This window comes from Numenius arquata, chromosome 3 (genome assembly GCF_964106895.1).
Source record: "Numenius arquata chromosome 3, bNumArq3.hap1.1, whole genome shotgun sequence".
NCBI lineage: Eukaryota > Metazoa > Chordata > Aves > Charadriiformes > Scolopacidae > Numenius > Numenius arquata.
Window position 1 is genome coordinate 1,607,915 of NC_133578.1, and position 20,651 is coordinate 1,628,565.

General features: G+C 41.6%; 1 protein-coding gene across 3 annotated transcripts in view; it reads right to left on the reverse strand.

The window, feature by feature from the left end:
- The window catches only part of GALNT13 (polypeptide N-acetylgalactosaminyltransferase 13), a 106,416-nt gene extending 93,242 nt beyond the window's left edge, over positions 1 to 13,174 (reverse strand). For all 3 annotated transcript variants that reach the window (XM_074144750.1, XM_074144748.1, XM_074144747.1), the window contains exon 1: positions 13,033 to 13,174. In XM_074144750.1, the coding sequence (XP_074000851.1) occupies positions 13,033 to 13,174 (142 nt within the window). The remainder of the gene's footprint in view (positions 1 to 13,032) is intronic.
- Between the last annotated feature and the right edge of the window lie 7,477 nt (positions 13,175 to 20,651).

Consider the following 20,651-nt stretch of genomic DNA (forward strand, 5'->3'; position numbering starts at 1 on the left):
CATTCCCAGAAGAAAATTATTTCAGGCTTAACCATTTAATTAAAGACAGCACAACCAGCAGTTAAAAGACAGTTTAAGAAATCCCCACTGTGGAAATAGCATAATGTTTTCCTTTAGCATCAGCATCTTCAAAACTGCAAAAAAGGAGCAAGTAACATATAGGAAAAACTATGTGCATTTTTAATAAGAAAAAATTTATCTACAGGTAGACTTAGGCTTCCTAGTAATTGGCAACATACAGTAAAAAAAAATAAAAATACTCCAACTACCCAAATGAAAGCAGAATAAAATAAAATACAAAATAATAATTAAAAAAATAAGAAATAAAATTTTAAAAATGGACAAAAGCTGTTCCTATGCTACCTTTTTGGATGCACAACCACCTCCAGCACTCTTCTCCGGTGCCTCGGTGGGGCGTGTAAGGAAAATGAGCTGTTGCAGCTAAGCAGCCCTCACAGAGCAACCAAATCACCCATTCTTCAAACAAAAGAACTAAGGGATCCTCGAAGTATAGCAAATATAATATACAAACATAAATGCTTTTTACACAGCACATATTTCAATTTCATTGCCTTGTCATGTCATATAATAAGGATTAAAGTACCCAACGCTCAGGACTATAGAGATACCTAAATAATGAATACTATCGGAGACAGTATCCTTGAGGAAATTAAATTAAATGCTTGAGTGAAACATTTACCAGTGATACAGATCTTTAACCTTCAAAACAGAAACAGATCTTTGAATACTCAAAAAAAAAAAAAAAAAGCCAAAAAAGCCTCTTCCTTCCCCGTTTTTTCTCAGTGCAGCTCCTTTTCCCTTCCTCCCCCAAGGGGACAACCCCCCCAAGGCTCATATCCATCCAGAGAGTAGGACGTGTCTCTGAGCCATCCCACGGGGACAAACCACCCCACTCCACCGTGATGCCGATGACAAAGCCAGCCACGAGCTCCACCAAACCACCCGCTTTTTTGCCTCAAGCCTCAATAAAAAGCAATTCAGGAGCTGCCAGCGCACTCCTACCAGCCACCGAATCTGCCCGTCCCGCAGTCACAGCACATTCGACTCACAATTACGACTTCCACCGAGTAGCAAAATGAGGCAAATTGACATTTTATGAAGTTTAAAATAGGGATAATTTAATACAGTTAAATTTTAAGACTATGAAAGTGGAACCAATGGCCGAACCCTCTAGCGCTAAGTCCCAATACACTGCATTTAAACTTCTTATTTCCACTGGAGAAGCAAATAAGGGAGATTGGTGCTATATAAAGTCTGAAACAAGAGAATTTAACACGGTTAAATTATTCGTAAACCATGAGAGACTGACGAGTTTTTATTACAAAGGGCTCTTATTACTTAATGGGGAAAGTCTGTTCTGATTGAAGTTTTATGTGGTTTTTCAGATACCGACATCCCACGAAGAGCATTGCTCTTGTAATTCACCACGTCGTGGAGAGTGGGGTTATCTCAGTGCCAGAGCCTGTGGCTCTTCCAGCCGGATTCACCAGGATAATCATGCAGGACCTGTATTATGGAGGTCTACATGGGTTTGGTTTGGGTTTTGGTTGGTTTTTTGGGGTGGCTGGTGGGGTTTTTTTCTGGTTTTGGAGTTTTTATTTAGATGTAGCTTGTCACAGTCCCTATCCACTTCTATCAACCTCAGTGGAGCCAAGACCTGTCCCCAAGCTCAGGAAGGCCAATGGCATCTTGGGGTGCATCAGGAAGAGTGTGACCAGCAGGTGGAGGGAGGTCATCCTCCCCCTCTACTCTGCCCTGGGGAGGCCACATCTGGAGTCCTGGGTCCAGTTCTGGGCTCCCCAGTTCAAGAAGGACAGGCGACTGCTGGAGAGGGTACAGCAGAGGGTTACAAAGATGAGGAGGGGCCTGGAGCATCTCTCTGATGAGGAAAGGCTGAGGGAGTTGGGTCTGTTTAGTCTGGAGAAGAGAAGACTGAGGGGGGATCTGATCAACGCCTATAAATACTTCAAGGGTGGGTGTCAGGAGGATGGGGCCAGGCTTTTTTCAGTGGTGCCCAGGGACAAGACAAGAGGAAATGGGCACAAACTTGACCATAAGAAGTTCCATCTAAACCTGAGGAGGAACTTCTTTGCTGTGAGGGTGGCAGAGCCCTGGAAGAAGCTGCCCAGAGAGGTGGTGGAGTCTCCGTCTCTGGAGACATTCAAAATCCACCTGGACACGTTCCTGTGCAACCTGTTCTAGGCAGACTCTGGCAGGGCGTTCGACTGGATGATCTCCAGAGGTCCCTTCCAACCACATATCATTCTGTGATTCTGTAAAATGTTGGGCAGATACACCCAGAATTATATGGGCAGAAAACTGTGCAATTTAGGAGTTAAATGTTTCCAATTTATTTCCAACTTTAATCAAAGCCTAAGAATAAAGTCATAAAATACAATAGAAAAAGATTAATTTCCACATTGAAAAATTATAGGATTATATCATGCTTTAATTAAACCCAGCCAATAGTTATAGTGAAAAAAAGTTTCAGATAAGTCAAGGAAGACTGCTAGAAAAAAGAGACCAATCTGCAAGCGCTAATTACGACAGCTCCCCTGAGCAGGTGTAAAACGAATCCGTGTTGAGCCTTCACTCACTGAGCCCCTACCACTGACGCAGAGAATTCTCTCTAATGCTCTATTATCCAGTGCCACACAACTGAAATGCCTCCTGCTTCCTCTTTCGTTAAAGGTTACATCCTTTTTCACCAAATACTGAGGGTAAATGACACCTTTCTGCCACTGGTAGTTGGCACATCAGAAAGGGCCCAAAATACCAGATGACATTATTAATCTCGCTCTCCTGAAGCCATTTTTCTACACGGCAACTCAATGGCAAGAACCCAGTTTGGGTTTTGTTTTAATACAGAGTAGAATCCCAAGGACAAGAAGGTTGACATTGGAATGAACTCCACTCTGATTCTTCTGTCTTTATTATGCAAACGAATGCTCGCTTTAGCTTGTCATATTTGGCAATCAAGGCCCTGGAGAATGTCTGTAGTTAAAAACTTTCATTAGAGCATACACGAATACTCGGCGTGACATCTACCAAAAGAAGTCTCAAAGGACAGCATTCAGATACATAAACAATCACGGCTTTACAATAGATACTGTGATTTCTTATTAGTATTCAAATTCCACACTGACAAACACCATTTAAAAGTATTTCTAAGTGATGAAACCAATTACTATTTATTTCAAAAGTTTCCCCAAAATTCCCTATCATCCTGCTTCAGCAGAAAAAAAAAAATAGCAGTCATAAAAATGGGGGCTTAAAGCAAGCATAAACCCCACTTCTCTTCTTTTGCAAAACAGAAAATTCCCAGCATGCAACCACCTCACTCCATGGGTCCCTTATTCTCTGCCTTCTCAGTAACTCCAATTTCTCCAGTGTTTTATTTTATTTCTTAAAACCTACACAGAACTCAAGAATTCAAGGTGTAAAACCTGCTCTGCTGTGCTGGAGTTTCAAACAGGCAGAAAGAGATCCAAATAGACTGTTTAATTTATAAAACAATTTAAAGATTATTTAGAATTGCATTAAGAAGGGCTGATGGCAGCTGGAGCTTTGCATTTTTAAGGCTCGATTTTCGCAACCAGAGTTGTGTACACTGACACTATTTCCTCCGATCACTGAGTCTTCACCCAAGATCTGGAAGCGTGGCATCGATACCAAGAAAGAAGTCACAATTTTTAGACAATATCCGCTATAAAAGTTTTTGATGATAGAAGTATATGAAGTTTTCATGAATCCTTCTCAAGTTTTCATAAAATTATTTTCTCCTGAGGTATTGATTGTTATTAGTTATAACGCAAAATCAGATGATGACACATTTTCCTGCCTATCTCGCATATCCAACTAGCAGTAACATCATTTCCCTTTAAGTGTTTTCAACTTTTTACAGGCTCCTGGGTTTTGTACTTAAGATTTTATATTGTACCTACAGCGTTAAAACCGCTAATATTTATCAATCTACGAGGGAAAGCAAATTGACACAATTTACACAAAAACTATTTTTCTCCAGGTGATAGGAGAAGACGAAATGGCCTCAAGTTGCCCCAGGGGAGGTTCAGATTGGATATTAGGAACAATTTTTACACTGAGAGGGTTATTAAGCCTTGGAATGGGCTGCCCAGGGAAGTGGTTGAGGGACCATCCCTGGAGGTATTTAAATGCCGGGTTGACATAGAGCTTAGAGACATGGTTTAGTGATGGTTTTTATCAGAGAGAGGTTGATGGTTGGACTAGATGATCTTAAAGGTCCCTTCCAACCTAGACAGTTCTACGATTCTATTAGACATAAAAATTCAAGTTGTTCCTGGAAAAATACATAAATTTATTAAATATATGCAGCCCCAACCAGCAAGACCTGTCTGTGCCCACACTCCACCCATGAGCTCTGCCTTGACAAATGTGCCTGGTGCCAAGATGAAGCAATGAAACAAAACCATGAAAAGCATAACTTTTCATGTTTGAAATTAAATTAAAGGAGTAACAAAGCGCCTAAGCTGATAAACTACACCTGCTAACAAAGTTCAGCTGGGCAAGGGCAGTCCTCCTACAGCCAGGGCACCCCCCACCCGGAAAACTCTAAATAGGCTATATGAGAACAGCCGGAAAGTACTTGGACACCAGGGACAGTGTTGTCTATGTGACATAGTTTGTACACTTCAAACCAGTGTGGAATATTCCAAGAGAAAAAGCAAAAATAACCAAGCCAAAAAAAACCGCAACAGTTTATACTCTTCTCACTTAAAATCTGAAATGTTATATGAAATCAACAGTATTTTATTCATACCTTTAGCACACAGGATAGACCCATGCAAGCTTTTCCCACCAATGAATTTTTACTTCTGAAAAATCAACTAAAAAAAACTAGAAAGAATCATTATAAAACCCCTAAAGTATCAGAAAAAAAATATTAAAAAATCCCATTACAATAAGTAATGCAGGGCCTGACAGCCGCAAGTTTCTAGAAGGTTTAAAATGCAGTCCCACCACACAAGAGTTGCCCAACTTTTGGCAGCAAAGCAGAACATAATCTCAATTATGTCACTGCCATGTCATTTTCCTGTCAGCTGCCACCGATGGAAAGTACTTCTGACATCTCTCAGTATTTCCAGGTTTACTGTCAACGCTCTAAGAGTGCAGTTTTCCATATCCACTAACCAATTCCCCCAGATATTTGTGCACTGAAACTCAAATCACAGTTCCGGTCCGAAGACTGGACACAGTGAAGATACCACAGCAGGACTGTGCGCTATACAAAAGTGCTGAAATACATTTTCATCTGGCAATTTTTAAATTGAATCTACTTATTAGAACAAGCATGGCATGCCTCACACGTGTAAATAAGTCAAAGAGTTTTCCTCAACAGCATCTCCAAGATTTTCCCATTGGTTTTCTAAGACAACACCTGTTTAGACAGATAAATACTGAGGATGAGGAAGGTACAATGAATGTCAGTGAAGCATAATAAAGGTAATATTTTTCATTCCTACCAACCTTCCATTGACAGAGTTTTCTATTATTTGGAAGGTATCATGGATTTCACTTCATTTTAACCACAGACTACTGCTAGCAATATCTCAAAACACCACATACATAAGCAATGACAATTTTTTTCCCCTTTGCCAAATTTTTAGTAAAGTTTCTACATTAAATTCCTAAGACGCATAAAAGCAATGGTGAAAAAGAAAATCCTACACTTTTCTGGTCGTACAGAACCTCTCCTTGGGCGGGATAGAAGGAAGGATGAGTGAGAGGGCAGGACCTTCACAAGACTTTTGGCTTAAGCAACTTATAACTTAAGGATGGGTACAGTCTAAGTACACACATCACACACACGTGTGATGCTGTGTGTATGGTACATATATATATATACACACACTGTACAAGTTCACTCTTACATCATTATTCGGAGTTTTTTCATTAAATTTTCTTAGGTTAAATACTTTCAACAATAAACCTTGAGATAATTCCCATCTGTACAAAAATTATTAGGAAAGTAACACAAAAATGTGAGAATTATACTTTGTGCAATCAGACTTTCATGGGAGCGCACAGACTCGGGAGAACATCGCTCCCTTCCTACTCTACTTCTGCGGCAAAGTACTGTACATAATCATCAACATATCATCACGTTCAACGATTTAATCAAATAATGCCACATTTTGGTTGTGGGGGTGATGGTGGCAGCATTTGTTTTCTGGGTTCTGTGGTTTTGCTTTTTAAACTGGATCCCTTGAGGACGAGTCCATGTATTTTCCAGTGCCAGAAGCAGGAGCTGTTTCCCGGGTATGGTGCTGAGAAATATACGTTCCTCTTTTTGGCTTTTCCAAAAAGCATAACCAGCCTCCAATATTCCAGCCATAACGCTCCATGCAGCACAGAGTCAGGCTGGGAATTACCTACGTCATGCCATAGACATGGGATCTGCAGAGCTGCTGGTGGAACCGTGGGAAAATAAGGAATTCCAGACCACAGGGCTGGTCATTTGTTTTTTCAGGAGATCAGAAATTACTGGGAGAGACTTGCTGGGTTTGGTTTCCCCCCCCCCCCCCCCTTCTTCTTCAAAGCAGGGAAAAAGGTTATTTATTATCTGTCAACATTTTCACCTCCTTCACGCAACACCCTCAGCCACAGAGACAGACTGTGTCGGTAACATTCGGCACACAAAGAACAGCGTAACAGAAATACTGTTTTCCAGGAGACATAAATCATAGTTTCAAAAATACTTATTTACTGAGACCCATTCCACAACAAACGAATCCTTCGTTCTGCCAGAACAGCTTGGCAGAAGCTGTTTCACTCTTCTAACGTCCAGTATTTAAAATACCTAACGCTAAAATTCACGGGAAGTTCTGGACTGACATCGCTACAGTAAGAAATATCTGTCAATTCACCCTCGGATGGGGGTCTGCAGCGTGCTAGAAAACATGACATTTTCTGGCTGGAGCTTGTATGTCTAAACCCAGGAGCACCACATCTCTCAGAAAGACAGCTTCCTTTTTTTTTTTTTTTTTTTTTTTGAAGTTTGCAATCAGAAGAAGATGCCTTCTTTTCCCTCAAGCTTCAGAAACGCTTTTTCCTTGAACTGTGTGATGAGGATCTATAAATAAACTTAATGTGTTGTCACAATATCGAAATCAGCCCTTTTAATTTTATTTGTCAACAAATTTGTGACAAGATTTCGGGGCAATGTACATACTCATCCATCTGTCTATTAAATCTTTATGGTGTGCTATTAAAAATATTTGCTGCCGTTGTTATTGCCGAGAGGCCAATGCCTACAGTAATCTGACAGATAAACACGTTACTATGGAAACTACCAAAACGAATGCCTTATTTTCTAAACTTGGCCATAACCCCAAACTTTTATTACAGCATCCAAATGTTTCATTCACTTGCTTTATATGATCATAACACAGACCTTTTCTCTTTTAAAAAAATACATAAATACAAGATTTGAACAAAGGAACCTCTCTCTTACGCGGAGTTTTCTTCATAAGAGAATTTTAATAATTTCTATTGATTTTATGACAAATCCTTTTTTTAGCACTTAAGAACATAGTTAACACCACAGAAACAAAAATCTGCATGAAAGCATTAGACACCAAAATAATATTAAAGACTTGTCACCACTTCATGAAAATCTGAAGCACACACTGACATTACAAACCTGCAGTAAAAGCATTATTCATGTTGCAAGAAAAGAACTCAAATATTACAATTTCATCCCATTACTCATATACGCTCATTTTAATTAATCACACTTTCTTTAAAATTACTGTTTCAATCACGGCAGATGCTCCCCATTTTATTATTTAGAGAGCAATATTTTCCTTCCCCCAGGCTCACTACATATTTTACTCTTAATCTGGACAGAAAACTGCCAACAACAACTGTCTTCAAAGACAGCTTTTCCAAACAGTGAATACTAAATTTAACCGAAATTATTTGATTTTGAAATTAAAGATTAGAGGTTTTTCTGCAGTAAAGCCCTGTTCCATTTCAAATTCCTTACCCATGAATGAAGGACAAACACTAAAACAAGGGCACAAAAAAGCACTTTTTAACTCCAGGACGTGTTTTTCCCAAAAAGATGCCCAGAGATGAACTGAGATCCTCCCTCTCCCAACTGCTGCCCCAGGCACGAGAATCCAAACACCCTCCTGGCACGACAGAGCTTCGGGCGACGATACGATTCCCCAAGAGTACCGGGAATTACTCAAGGCCATGCGTAGAGCCAAACAGATCAAGAGAGATGAGATCTTTCCTTTTATTCAGAGTTATGTTCCTGCTCCCATCAACAGCAGCCCAAGGAGATACGCTGCCCCTTTGACTAGGACATGGACCTGTTGGAACAGGTCCAGTAGAGGGCCATGAAGATGCTGCGAGGACAGGCTGAGAGAGTTGGGGGGGTTCAGCCTGGAGAAGAGAAGGCTCCGGGGAGACCTTAGAGCCCCTTCCAGTCCCTCAAGGGGCTCCAGGAAAGCTGGGGAGGGACTCTGGATCAGGGAGGGGAGCCCTAGGAGGAGGGGGAAGGGTTTGACCCTGAAAGAGGGGAGATTGAGATGAGATGTGGGGAAGAACTTCTTTGCTGTGAGGGTGGTGAGAGCCTGGCCCAGGTTGCCCCGAGAAGCTGTGGCTGCCCCATCCCTGGAGGGGTTCAAGGCCAGGTTGGACAGGGCTTGGAGGTACCTGGTCTGGTGGGAGGTGTCCTCGCCCAGGGCAGGGGGTGGCACTGGATGGATGGTCTTTAAGATCCCTTCCAACCCAAACCGTTCTATGGTTCTATGATTCTATTACTAGGAGCACTTTGCTGGCACCCACCATCTGGTCTCTGTCCCCTTGTCTCAGCCAGGCTGGGAACTTCTGGTCATCTCTCAGCATCTATTTTACTATGATCCGTGTAGGCAAATATCTACAGCTTAACACCATTTGTGAAGTTGTTTCAAGAGGTAAAACCCTTCTCTCAGCTTTTTAGGATTATCCACTGAATATTTGTTCAAAAGCACGTCATTTGTGTGTTTGGAGAACAGATCTTCGGAGTTAGTAAGAATACATTTACAGTCATGAAATCGCTGGAAGACAACAGAAGCAGTAAAGAGAAAGCTCAAGCCATTTTTTAAATAAAAGGACCATGGCTTCAGCTTTTACACACCATACCTTCTCACAAGATCCCTTTTAATCTCGCAGCTTGGAATTTAATAGCGTTCCAGTATGGTCTAAACATCATATTCATCATAAGCTCATTGTGCGGAGTAAACTGACTTCTAGCTTCTTGTGCATAAAAAAAAAAAACTTACACTTTTATTAAAAATGAGGCTGTTTCTTCAAGCAGACCTGGAAGAATCCTGTCCTGCAAGTTGTGAGTATTGAACGTTTCAGAAGAGCCATCTCCCAGGAATATTAGATTGATTGTTAGATTGAAGGCGATAAGTTCACAGCATGAGACTGCCTTTGCAATCCCTTCCCTGGGCAGCAACCTTTCCGCTCATCTGTCACGTCGCCCGTTCACTGCCAGGGACTCTGAACGGGACTCGATACAGTCCCACACACACACACAGAGCTCGAGAACCAGCTTTTCTGAGCAAAACAGAGCTGTCCTGGAGAAGGATGTGAAATAGAACTGCCATTAACACCAGCACGGAATGTGAGAGAGTTGTGCAGTTCTTAGCTGGAAGCCACACAAGAAATACATCCTGCTCCACCACGGAGCAGAAGAGCCCGTGAGGAGTCGGAATATCTGACAAACCGAGCACGATTTTCTCCTGTGTGATGCCGAATCCACAAAAGGCTCTGGTTGCAATAAGGGTCCTTCAAGAGGCAATAAAATTTGTCATGAATACTCACAGACTCCAGAACCCAAGCGACGGCTGCGCTGTGCCCCCATCGGTTTACTCAGTGCCGTGCTCCTGGGGTCCTCATCCACACACCCCACGGGGTAAACACTATGGATATCTGGCTTTTCTTTTTTTGGGCTTTTCAACTCATTTTGTCCCTTCAAAACCCCGTCTCAGCAAAACTGCGCACTGAGGCACCCTGGCTCTCAATGCCTTAAACCCATAAGCTGGGAAAAAGGGATGCTGAGGGACATGGGTTAGTGGTGGTTTTTGTCAGTGTTGGGTCGATGGTTGGACTCCATGATCTGAAAGGTCCTTTCCAACCCAGGCAATTCTGCGATTCTATAATTCTACGATATTTTCACAAGTTTCTGCATGCGCCACTGATAAACAGAGACTGCGGAAAGGCTGCCCAATGTTCATTTGCTTCCAAAGTAGGAACTAAGTTTAAGAAATAAGTGCTGTTTTCTTCAACAGCGGCACCCAAACAGACGCGAGTAAGGATGCCCTGACTGAAAGCCAGCTCGGCGTTGATTAGGACAACACTCGCAAGTTGTTAAGCAACACCACTAACCCAGGGCAGCGACAGCTCACTTTTACACCACTCGGCTTTTTTCACTTGTCACTTGTAGACTTAGAGATGTACAGCGGGACATCAGAGGGGACTTCTGACAGCTCTGCTCAGTCTATGCACTGTCACCGCTTACAGCTCAACACCTACAGCACACTTGTCTTTATGCATTATTTAGAGTGCTATAATTACAACTGAAAAAGACATAGAAAGTTTACCAATTTCACCTCTAAACACACCGTTCTACATAAGCAGTATCTTTCCTCTCTAATTAATGAGGAGGGTGATGGATTAAGTAACTTCAAATACCGGATTACCATTTCCCATTTAAATATCTATTAGAATATTGATTCTTGTTGTGTCTTTTTTTTTTTTTTTTAAATATCCTTGTGGAAATACTGTAATTATGTTGCTTTTTGTGTCTACAGATGATCTGCCTTCTCAATTAGCGGTATTCAGAGACTGACAAACACACTATTAATAAGAGAAAGGTGACGGTACCCACGAAAGCACTTTACAGCAAAAAAGCTCATTTCCATCGCAATAGCTCACGGCACTTACTGCAATGAGGTGTTAGCAGTCTGCTGGATTGGGAGCTACAGAAGTTTAAAAACATTTCTAATACTCCACCGGAATACACATAATTTCAGCAGAAATACATGAAGACATTTTGCTAAATCTCTATAACAAAGCAAAGAATTACTCTGGATTTTTTTTTTTTTTTTCTATTTTCAAAGGTGCACCGCACACTGTCATGGCAACACATATAACTATCTATTAGAACAAGAAATATTTAGGAAAAAACAAAAAACAGAATTCAGACAAATTAATTTTGAATTTAGTGGACTGGAATGTAAGTTTCATTCCAGAGCACAGATGCTCATTTAGAACAGTCTCTAGAGAATTTCAAGTCTGTGGATATAACACAAACACCACAAACTTCATACCAAGTTACCCAACTTTCAGTTCTAACTGCCAGTGAGGAAAAGCGGGTTTGCTGCAATTATTTATGCAAGTCTTTGCTGAGTGAATTAACAGCCCTCATCTACTAAACAACATTTTCCTAAAACCAAAATCTTTCCAATGAGAACATTCAGTGACTCTTGTTTACTGGAATAGTTGTAATTGAAGTCCATCTGTCACCAAGCAGAGAAGAGGTATCAGTGAAGGACATGTTTTTAAATTCTACGCTATTGACTTCTGTAATCAATGTAATCAATTTTGAGAAAATTCCAACACAGGCTTCAAAAACAATCTATGATCACTTTTCTGCAGCTGACAGTATTAAAAAAAAAGGGTTGGTTTATTCATGATAAGCCAGATTCTTGCTTAATATTTGTTTAAAAATACAGTAACACAATTATAGAGGAAAAAAAGAAATAACCCACCTATCACAACAAGTAATATCTTTTTTAATTGGAAAAATAACTCAATTTTTTAATATTTTCAATATCATGTAGCTATTTATATGATTGGAAGGTCGAAGCGAAGTCTTCCAAATACCTTCTGAGTAAGGACTGCCATGTGACAAACCCATCACTGAATGGTATTTTCATTTTGAATTATTGCAAAGTTATCAACTTGATGGAACCATAACCCCAAAAGGCTTTTAAAAGTATTAGAATGACTTATCCTGCGGACAAAACTGAGGATCAGAGGTTTAACATACATTTATGGTAAGAGGAACAGCCTCAGACACAGTTTTTGTGTACTGTCAACAGTCAACATGTATAACTAGTGCAACTGCCTTTTAATTAACCTTGTTTCAGTCCAATTCGAGATTCAAAGCATCTTCCCTCTTCCACATGCTGAATCCTAACTCCTTAATTTCCCATAGATATTAATTTCCCAGGGATTTAAAGTCTGAACTGCATTCAGGAGTCAACGTTACAGTTTCGACAGGTTACATTCAAGCTCGTTGCCACTACTAAATCACTGCTCGTGTCTTTCGGATGCAGAGCAGACCGTCTCTCCTGGCAATGACCGCTCCGGAAATTACCAATTACAAACTCAAAAACTTGTACCTTCTGTCAAGGTTCAGTTTTCAGGGACTCCTATTTGGGAAACGACATTGATAAAATATCTGGAGAGAGACGAGAATCTCTGCCCCATCTGCATTTGAGACTCGATCCTCATGTTTCCGTGCGGTAGAAAGAACCTATCTTTTAAAACGATTGTTTCAGCTGGAGTTAAGAGTTTAAAAGCAAGCTCACAAGTAAGTATCTATCACAAATGAAAAAAGAAATGAAATTAGAGCAACAATTCTCTCGCGGGTCAAATGACTTTCCATAAAAGAGCCTCTTAATGTGTTTACTTTGGTTTTCCACATATTGGGAGGCATTTTATATTAGTTTTGCTGAAGAAAACATCCAAGACTCAGGCTTTGTTATGGCAAAGGTCAAACACTAAGATAACTAAAACTAATTCAGAAACCACTAAAGCACTGCAGAAACAGAAGTAATTCATATCCTGGTATTTTGTCTGTTTGAATTGGAAAAATAATTTAGAAAGTAGAGAGAAACATATCTGAGGACAAACACTTTGAAAAAAAATATCTCTGAGCTTCAAAGATGGCTTAGACTTGGCACTTACCCCTCAGAGCAGGCAGCAGAGACCTCTCTTTCTTGTCATCGCATTTATTGCATTCACTGAAGTACAGGAGTAAGAAGACGTCCACAAGCACCCACATGAGCGAAGTGGCCAGAACCACCTTGCAGTAAACAAATCTCCTCATTTTACTCGGGTTCTAGCTCAAAGGCCGAGGAGAGGCAGTGGCTGCAGAGAGGTATCAAACCCCCACCGTCAAAATCTAACGCGGAAGCAGAGACGGGCATCCCACTGCAAGCAAATTAAAAAATGTGCGAGTTAGCTAACAAGTACACACAGACTGAAGTGAAAAATTTATAGAGAAGTGCAGCATGGAGATGTTTAAAGCATCTGTTCCTTTCCATATACACAGGTACTTTCTGTTTTCTTCCAGCCTTCTATGAATTCCAACCATTTGCACAGTCTACATAACCTGCCTTCATTTAGAAACATGCATCGTATATATATATCCCTTTAATGCAGTGTAACAAATTTTCACAAATATTACACAAAAGAAAACAAAGCAGTGCTAACAGACAGCTCTAACTGATATTCATCATTTTATTGAACATTAGACAGATACATTAACAAAAAGAACAAAACTGAAATTTGCATTTTCCTCTAATAATGTGTTTATAGTGCTAATTTAAATACAGCCTCTGAACACTAAAAGCAATTAATTTTTATCTTGCAGACAAATGTTGACCACCACCTCATACCACCAAAAACGCCTTGTGAAAGAATGCTTCAGTCACCCACCTGCATACGTAGGCTCTTGCCTAAAACAGTACGTTTGGCCAACAAAAGCGAAGCATGAGGGCCACTATCTATCTACTCTGAAAGCAGATCTGTAGGTTCGATGACTGTTATTTGAACTTACCCTTACCATTACAAGCCGCGTTCCATGTCAAGGCAGGGACTTCTGCTTCGGCCATGCTCCCAAAGCACTGAACCGCTGGAAAACTTTCCAAGTGCCTAGAAAAGAGAACAGAAGGAAGTCCTTATCACTCAACTGTCTTTTCTAGTACATAAAAAAATTTATTATAATTTTTAAAAAGCTCTCATAAGTTTTGTCCACATTTCAACCTACCTATCTTAATTAAATGTGGTTTTATATACTTTTTCTAGCTTAATTCTGAAAAACCCTCAGCTTTTCAATCCAGCAGCACACCAGCTGGTACCTTTCCGTTTAACTCACTCCTGGCCCGGCGTTCTCTACTCCTCCTCGCACTCTTGCCACACACCCTGCCCCACTGCTTTCTAGTACAATGGATTTCCACTTTCAATAGTTCCCAAATATAAGAAATTTTAGTTACAGTCCATTTGAAGCAATGAGATGGAAGAGATGGGTTGATTTAAATACGGTTTTCTCCAATTATTCTCAAAGCGCTATTTTACTATGTAATCGTTAATAAAGTTTTCCATCTGTCTTAAATATAAACTCAACCAATAGCTCTTTCTTCTTGCTGAAGGGATTCACAGCCAGTTGATTTAAAATTTCAAGGGCTGGCGGATACTTGTTTCAGGTTAGCACAATTCATTTTCATGCTAGTCAACAGGAACAGTTTAATTATAGGAAGAAAATTACAAAGAAAAAACAAACTAACAGAGATCTTTATTAGAAGAAAGAGATGAGAAAAGAGCTGTTAACCCTCCCCACGGAGTCTCTGTCACCTGCGATGGAGAAACTGGTGGCTGGAATTGGCTTTTGTAGTGTTGAGTAGAATCGTTATTTGCTCAGCAGCAGATACAAAGGCACTTCCTCCCCAGGCTCTTAATAATACATAAGAAATTTTTTTCTTCATCAGTTCTTGTTTTAATATAAGTGAGTAAACATTGGAAATGCAGCAGTCATAGAAAGGCAACTGGAAAAAATTTCTGTTCCCAATGGTGTGCAGTTTTTAAACAAAGATTCTGTCCAGGAACCGATGGGTGACCCAGCTGCCCGACGTTCCGCTCTTTTAGTAGAAGCGGTGCAACAGCCTGTTGTAAAACCCTGGCCAGGGTCTCACCACCCTCACAGCAAAGAAGTTCTTCCCCACATCTCAGCTCAATCTCCCCTCTTTCAGGGTCAAACCCTTCCCCCTCCTCCTAGGGCTCCCCTCCCTCATCCAGAGTCCCTCCCCAGCTTTCCTGGAGCCCCTTGAGGGACTGGAAGGGGCTCTAAGGTCTCCCCGGAGCCTTCTCTTCTCCAGGCTGAACCCCCCCAACTCTCTCAGCCTGTCCTCACAGCAGAGGGGCTCCAGCCCTCCCAGCATCTCCGTGGCCTCCTCTGGCCCCACTCTAACAGGTCCATGTCCTTCCTGTGCTGAGGACTCCAAATGCTCTTGACCCCAACCTCTAACCTTTAATCTAGTCCTGGGTTGCTTTGGTACACATGTGAGAATTACTATTGGCAAAGAAACAAGCATTCCACTCTTCCTATCCTATAAATTTCCTTTTTGTTTTTTTTTTTTTTAAAGGAAGAAATTAAATAATGTACTTCCAGTGAAAAACCACCAGCAGATACAGTAACTTCACAGCCCGTATGGTCCCACCCAGTTACTCTGCAAACGAACACAGAGAAATGCCTGCAGGAAATCTGACCTGTCCGTAAGTATCAAGCAGCTAAGGAGGATTCAATTTTTATTTTTTTTTCTTGGAACACAAGTTTGAAATTCATGCTGCAAGAGCTCCACTTTTTGGGGTGGGAGGTTCAAAGATTTGGGGTTCAAAGACATACGGCGGAAGCTCAGTCCCACCCACGAGGTGGCTCGGTCCTCGGTGGGACCTGCTGGGAACACCATGTTGGTTCACATGGGATGAGGAATTAAGATGAAGTGATTGAAGAGGGACCACTTGTCTTCTGCATGGTCTTCTGGTGAAAGCCACCCTCCCTGCAGCAGACAGCGCTGACCACCTCAGCCCTTTCTCCAGGCACACATGAAGCCAGGTAGGAACCAGAACCAGGTACCATCAGGCACTGCTGAGTCTAAACTGCTCCCACACGTGCCCGAGAGCTCTCAGGCTCCACCCAACCTCGCCACAATCCTCAAATTAGTTTATATTTCAATTAAGGTTCATTTGAAAAAAAGTAATTAGCAAAAATCCATGCATATCCAATTCCAAATGGATGCACATGCATCACCAAGGTAGGCTAATTGATCTATTTTTCTTCAATCAAGCGCTTGAGTTGAATTTGAAAAAATGCAGTTTCAGACGGAAAGATTTTTTTTTTTAATACAATGCAAGTTTATCAGTTGGAGCTTTGGTAGGTTTTTTTTTAACCTATTTCTGTTTCAAGATGGAAGTATCTCCCCTCTCCCTTCCTTCCCCTTCCCTGAATGTCACTTTTGCACCATCTCCAGCCATTCTTATAACCTAATGCCCCTCTTCCGGACCTCAGAATAGACAAAGCTTCTCAAAGAACAGGGGTTTTCACTAAAATAGAGAGTAACAAGCTTTTTGGGAAGAGGAGGAAGGTAAATATGCTGGGGTTTTGAGCTACCACTTCTAAGAATAAAGCTAATTTTAAAACAGTATCTAGTGGCAACAAAGCGAGGGAAATTCCTGCCCCCAAAAACCTGCAGTTTGGCAGTGTTATAAAGCAATAAAAACAGGGTTTATAATAGAAAACAGTATGCAAATTTAGAAATCATCTGCATTGCCAGCCTTTCCTAAAACTGCCACAATAAAACGCTGTGGTAAGAGGATGTTGTGGAGGTTGCAAATCCAAGCTGGGAAACCTGGCAGAACTAAAAGGTAGCTGCAAAACCTTGATTCGCCTTTCTCACGTACTAATAAAAAAAACCCCACCGTCTGCAGAGCCCCCTGTCACCGGGTGCACAAAGCAGAGCGGATTTGGTAAAACGAAGCAATTGTTCAGCATTTTTTCTTGTAACTCACCGCACGGCCCCGAGCCCTATTTACTTCCCACCAGCCAAGCCATGCACAGAATGAACAATATTTAATTTTCTCAGGGGCTCACAGCCCTGGCATTCATCACCACTCCATCTGGTTGCTTCAAAAGCTTTTGATTCACTTTCACAATATCTTTGCAAGATAAAAAAAAAAAAATAAATATCATCCCCTCAGTAGAAACAACGGGAGCACAGACTGGGGGCAAGAATTTGAAAAGCATACACAGGTTTTTCTCCCCTGGTGATGTTCCTGGAGTCATACCCTTGACACAGAGCCCACGTTAGTGAACTGATTCAACAAAAGCCCCAATTTTTGAGCCAATACTTTTCTATCAAGGCTGAAAAGGGTCCAGCCCCTCGGTCTCACTTGCCCGGACCCCCCAAAGCCACCCGCCCAAGTGACAGAGTGGTCTGTTAAGTGACAAGCATAATCTTGACATCTTGCAACTTACCCATCTAAAAGCATTATAACTGCAAACAGGCTGTTGGGGACTTAAGAGACATAAATTGCAGCAACACGAGAGTGGGGGTACGAAGAAGTCCAACACAGCAGCACTTCAACCGCTACACGCGAAAAACCCAACTATATTCAGAAGAAACTGAATAGAATTTTATCTCCACACACTTTCAAACGGCCAGTTTCGTTAAATCAGTATCAGCACATCCTTGAACGGCCCCTTAATCTGTTGCCACTCTTAAGGCTCAGTGTGAATTAAGTGTCCTAATCCTTGAGCAAGACAGAAATAAACTGTTTACAAAAGTTCCTCCAAAGAAAATCAGAAAATTGCCTAGTTTATCACTCAGCACTTTTACCAATTCAGAGTCCCAGAGTCCATCTACATCCTAGAGCTGTGATTGCATCTATCAAATTAATGTCAAACTACTCCAACATCAATCTGGTGTCTCAAACCTGTGAGACTGCAACCCATGCAAAGCACCTTGTGTTACCCATCTGTGCCCCCAGGGACACCAAAAGTGACTAATGACATCTAGATGCTGGGCTAAGAAAGGATACAAACTGCAAAATATTATTATGAAAGTATTGTTTCAAAACAAAACAGTCAATTTCTTACGGAATGAAATCAAAAATAGAGATAAGCACTATTTTTCCAGCCAATATTGCTGTTAGTGTTAGCTGTGAAAGCTTCATGAAGGACCAACGGGAGCCAGGGCCTGACAAAAACGCAGCTTAATCTCCCCTGTACTATAGGAAGAGGCACAGGACAGGAGGAGAAACGCTACACCTCCTTCCTTCCCCAGATGTGACCACATCTGCATGCAGCTACAGCAAGCTGCAGTGCAGCATCAGGCAGCAGTTGCTTAGCAACGGGGGGGGGCTGCTCCCCTGGGTACCAGGCTCTGCCAAAAGCACCCCCCCAAGCTGCCCGGAGCTTTGGGGCTTGCTTTTGGGGAGGGGAAGAGATGCCTTTGCCTTTTTTCTGCTGCCAGGTGGTTCCTGGCTCCTGGAGGTGCCCGACAGCTACATGGGACCGGCAGCAGTGGAGGGGATGCACAGGGGATAACGGAACAGCCAGGAATCCCCCCGGCACCCCGGACCCTGTCTCGGAGGAGGAAAAGGAGGCTTGTTTCTGCCTCCTGCTCAGCACACACTTAAACAGGTTTTTCTGTACACTAGAAGAGCTTTAGCCAGGATGAGGATAACGGTAGATGAACAGAGCACACAGCCAAACGCCCCAGCGATACCTGCGCTTGCTTTCCCAGAGGAGAAGGGAGAGAGCCGTGTTTCCAAATCACACCACGGTTATTACTGCAGTTAAGCAGCACACGTCACGGGCGCAATGCTCCACAGCGGAATCAAAAACGCCTGTTCCTGATAATCTGTTATTTGTGCGGGTGTTTTACAGTACAGGTTTGCCTGACTATCACTGTGTACAGCTGGGCATTTCCACCGAGACTATTTCCCCAACACCTCTGCACAGCATCGAACTACAACCAGAACTCCTCCTCCTCATCATCTCTTCCTTTAAACTAACAGTATTGAGGGGAAAAAAATATGCTATTGAGGGGGTAAGGGGGCAGACAACTGCCTTGGTTGACCTTTTGGGGTAGATATCCATTTCTGTACACAGCCCTCTGCCTTAGGAAGATGAGTACGTGGATGGAGTTACATTGCTGTTACGACTCCGGTGGTAATTTCCTGCCTTTTCATTATTTAACCGAGGCACCGCTGCATTCTCTGCTGAATCTGTTATTTGTCATGTAGACCATTCTTTTAAGGCGTGCGACTTAAACCGGATGAATTTCAGGGCTGACTGAGGTGTTGACATCTCTATATGTTAGCCAGCATCTCAATTCACAGCCTTTCAAACGCCCCTCTCAGATACACTTGAAAGGCTTTAGGGTAAAGGCAAAGAAACGGAGACTTTCGGCTGGCCATCGACGCTGTAGTGATACTCGCCACAAGAGAACTGCGCGTGAGAATATCAGATCATTTTCTGAACCGGTTAATTCAGACATATTAAATCACTGCTGTTGACAAACCCTTGCTATAATGTAACGTTTGACACTCAGGTGATGTACATATTAATGAACGCAGAGCCCGTGATAGCAGCAGAATACTTAATTTTTAAAGAATTAATGCAACTGGGTAGTAAAAGCACCCATAAAGCCCTCTGGTAAAGTAGTGTTTCAACCTTGCAGAACTAATCTCTAGCACACATCTGCTCTGTCAGGGCCGTTTGGATCAGGCTCCTGCAACAAACGAGTAGCTCAGCTGAAGAGTAACCAGAAAGAAGTTTGCTGGAAGAAATTCCCCAGCAAAAATAAGAGTGATCACCAATGCCTTTTTCACACCTAAGGAAGGCAGAGCAGAGTTCAGCTCATCTCAAATCTAAAATTTCCAGCCTCCAATAAATCAAAGAATGAATGCGACTGCTTCTCCTACCTTTCCTGTGATCCACTGAAACTGCAGGAGTGAAAAAACAGACACCACTATTGAAGCGCCAGCCCCGGAAAGATTTGGCATTATTATTTTTGTCAATCTGTGCTGCAGAGCCCGAGTCGGAGGCAGGCAGCACTGCACCGAATGGCAATTAGCCAGCGGGAACTGACAAAACTCTTTTATTACAACATAACTGCAGCCATGGTATCATGGAATATGATCTAACGAGCTAAAGTCCACTGCTCGAGCTTTGGGGAAAATGTGCTACATTGCATTATAAATTGAATTTATCAGAGCTGCTACAAGAGCAATTAGCATTAAAAAACTGAAGAGGCAAGCTTGCTTTAAAAACCATTAAAGTTTGCAACCCTATCTTCCTAAGGCATACCTTAATTTTAAAATAAATACATTTAAAATATTTTGCCGACAAAAATCTCATTACTAGATTGATCTAACCAAACCTTTATACATACACTATACTCTCCAACACCCGTGAAATCATCATTTAATACCATAAGCAGTTTATTAATTCATGTAGAGGTATCCGAAGACCTTATAAAGCCAGAACTGCCAATCTCCGAGATCAATACAGGAAGCTTGCTCACATTTAGTAAGAGGAAAAAAAAAAAAAAAGTAAAAAAAGAAAAGGAAAAAAAAAAAACCCTCAGTTATCTCTAGTTAGAGCTATCCAGGGTTTTGTGTTTTAAGAATTAGTTTCTCCCCTCTCTTCTTCCCTGAAATAGGCTGCTTGACATTTAAAAATAGACCTATTCTTCATTTTAAAATGCATTTCCGTGACTCAGAAATTAAAGTGGAAAAGACTT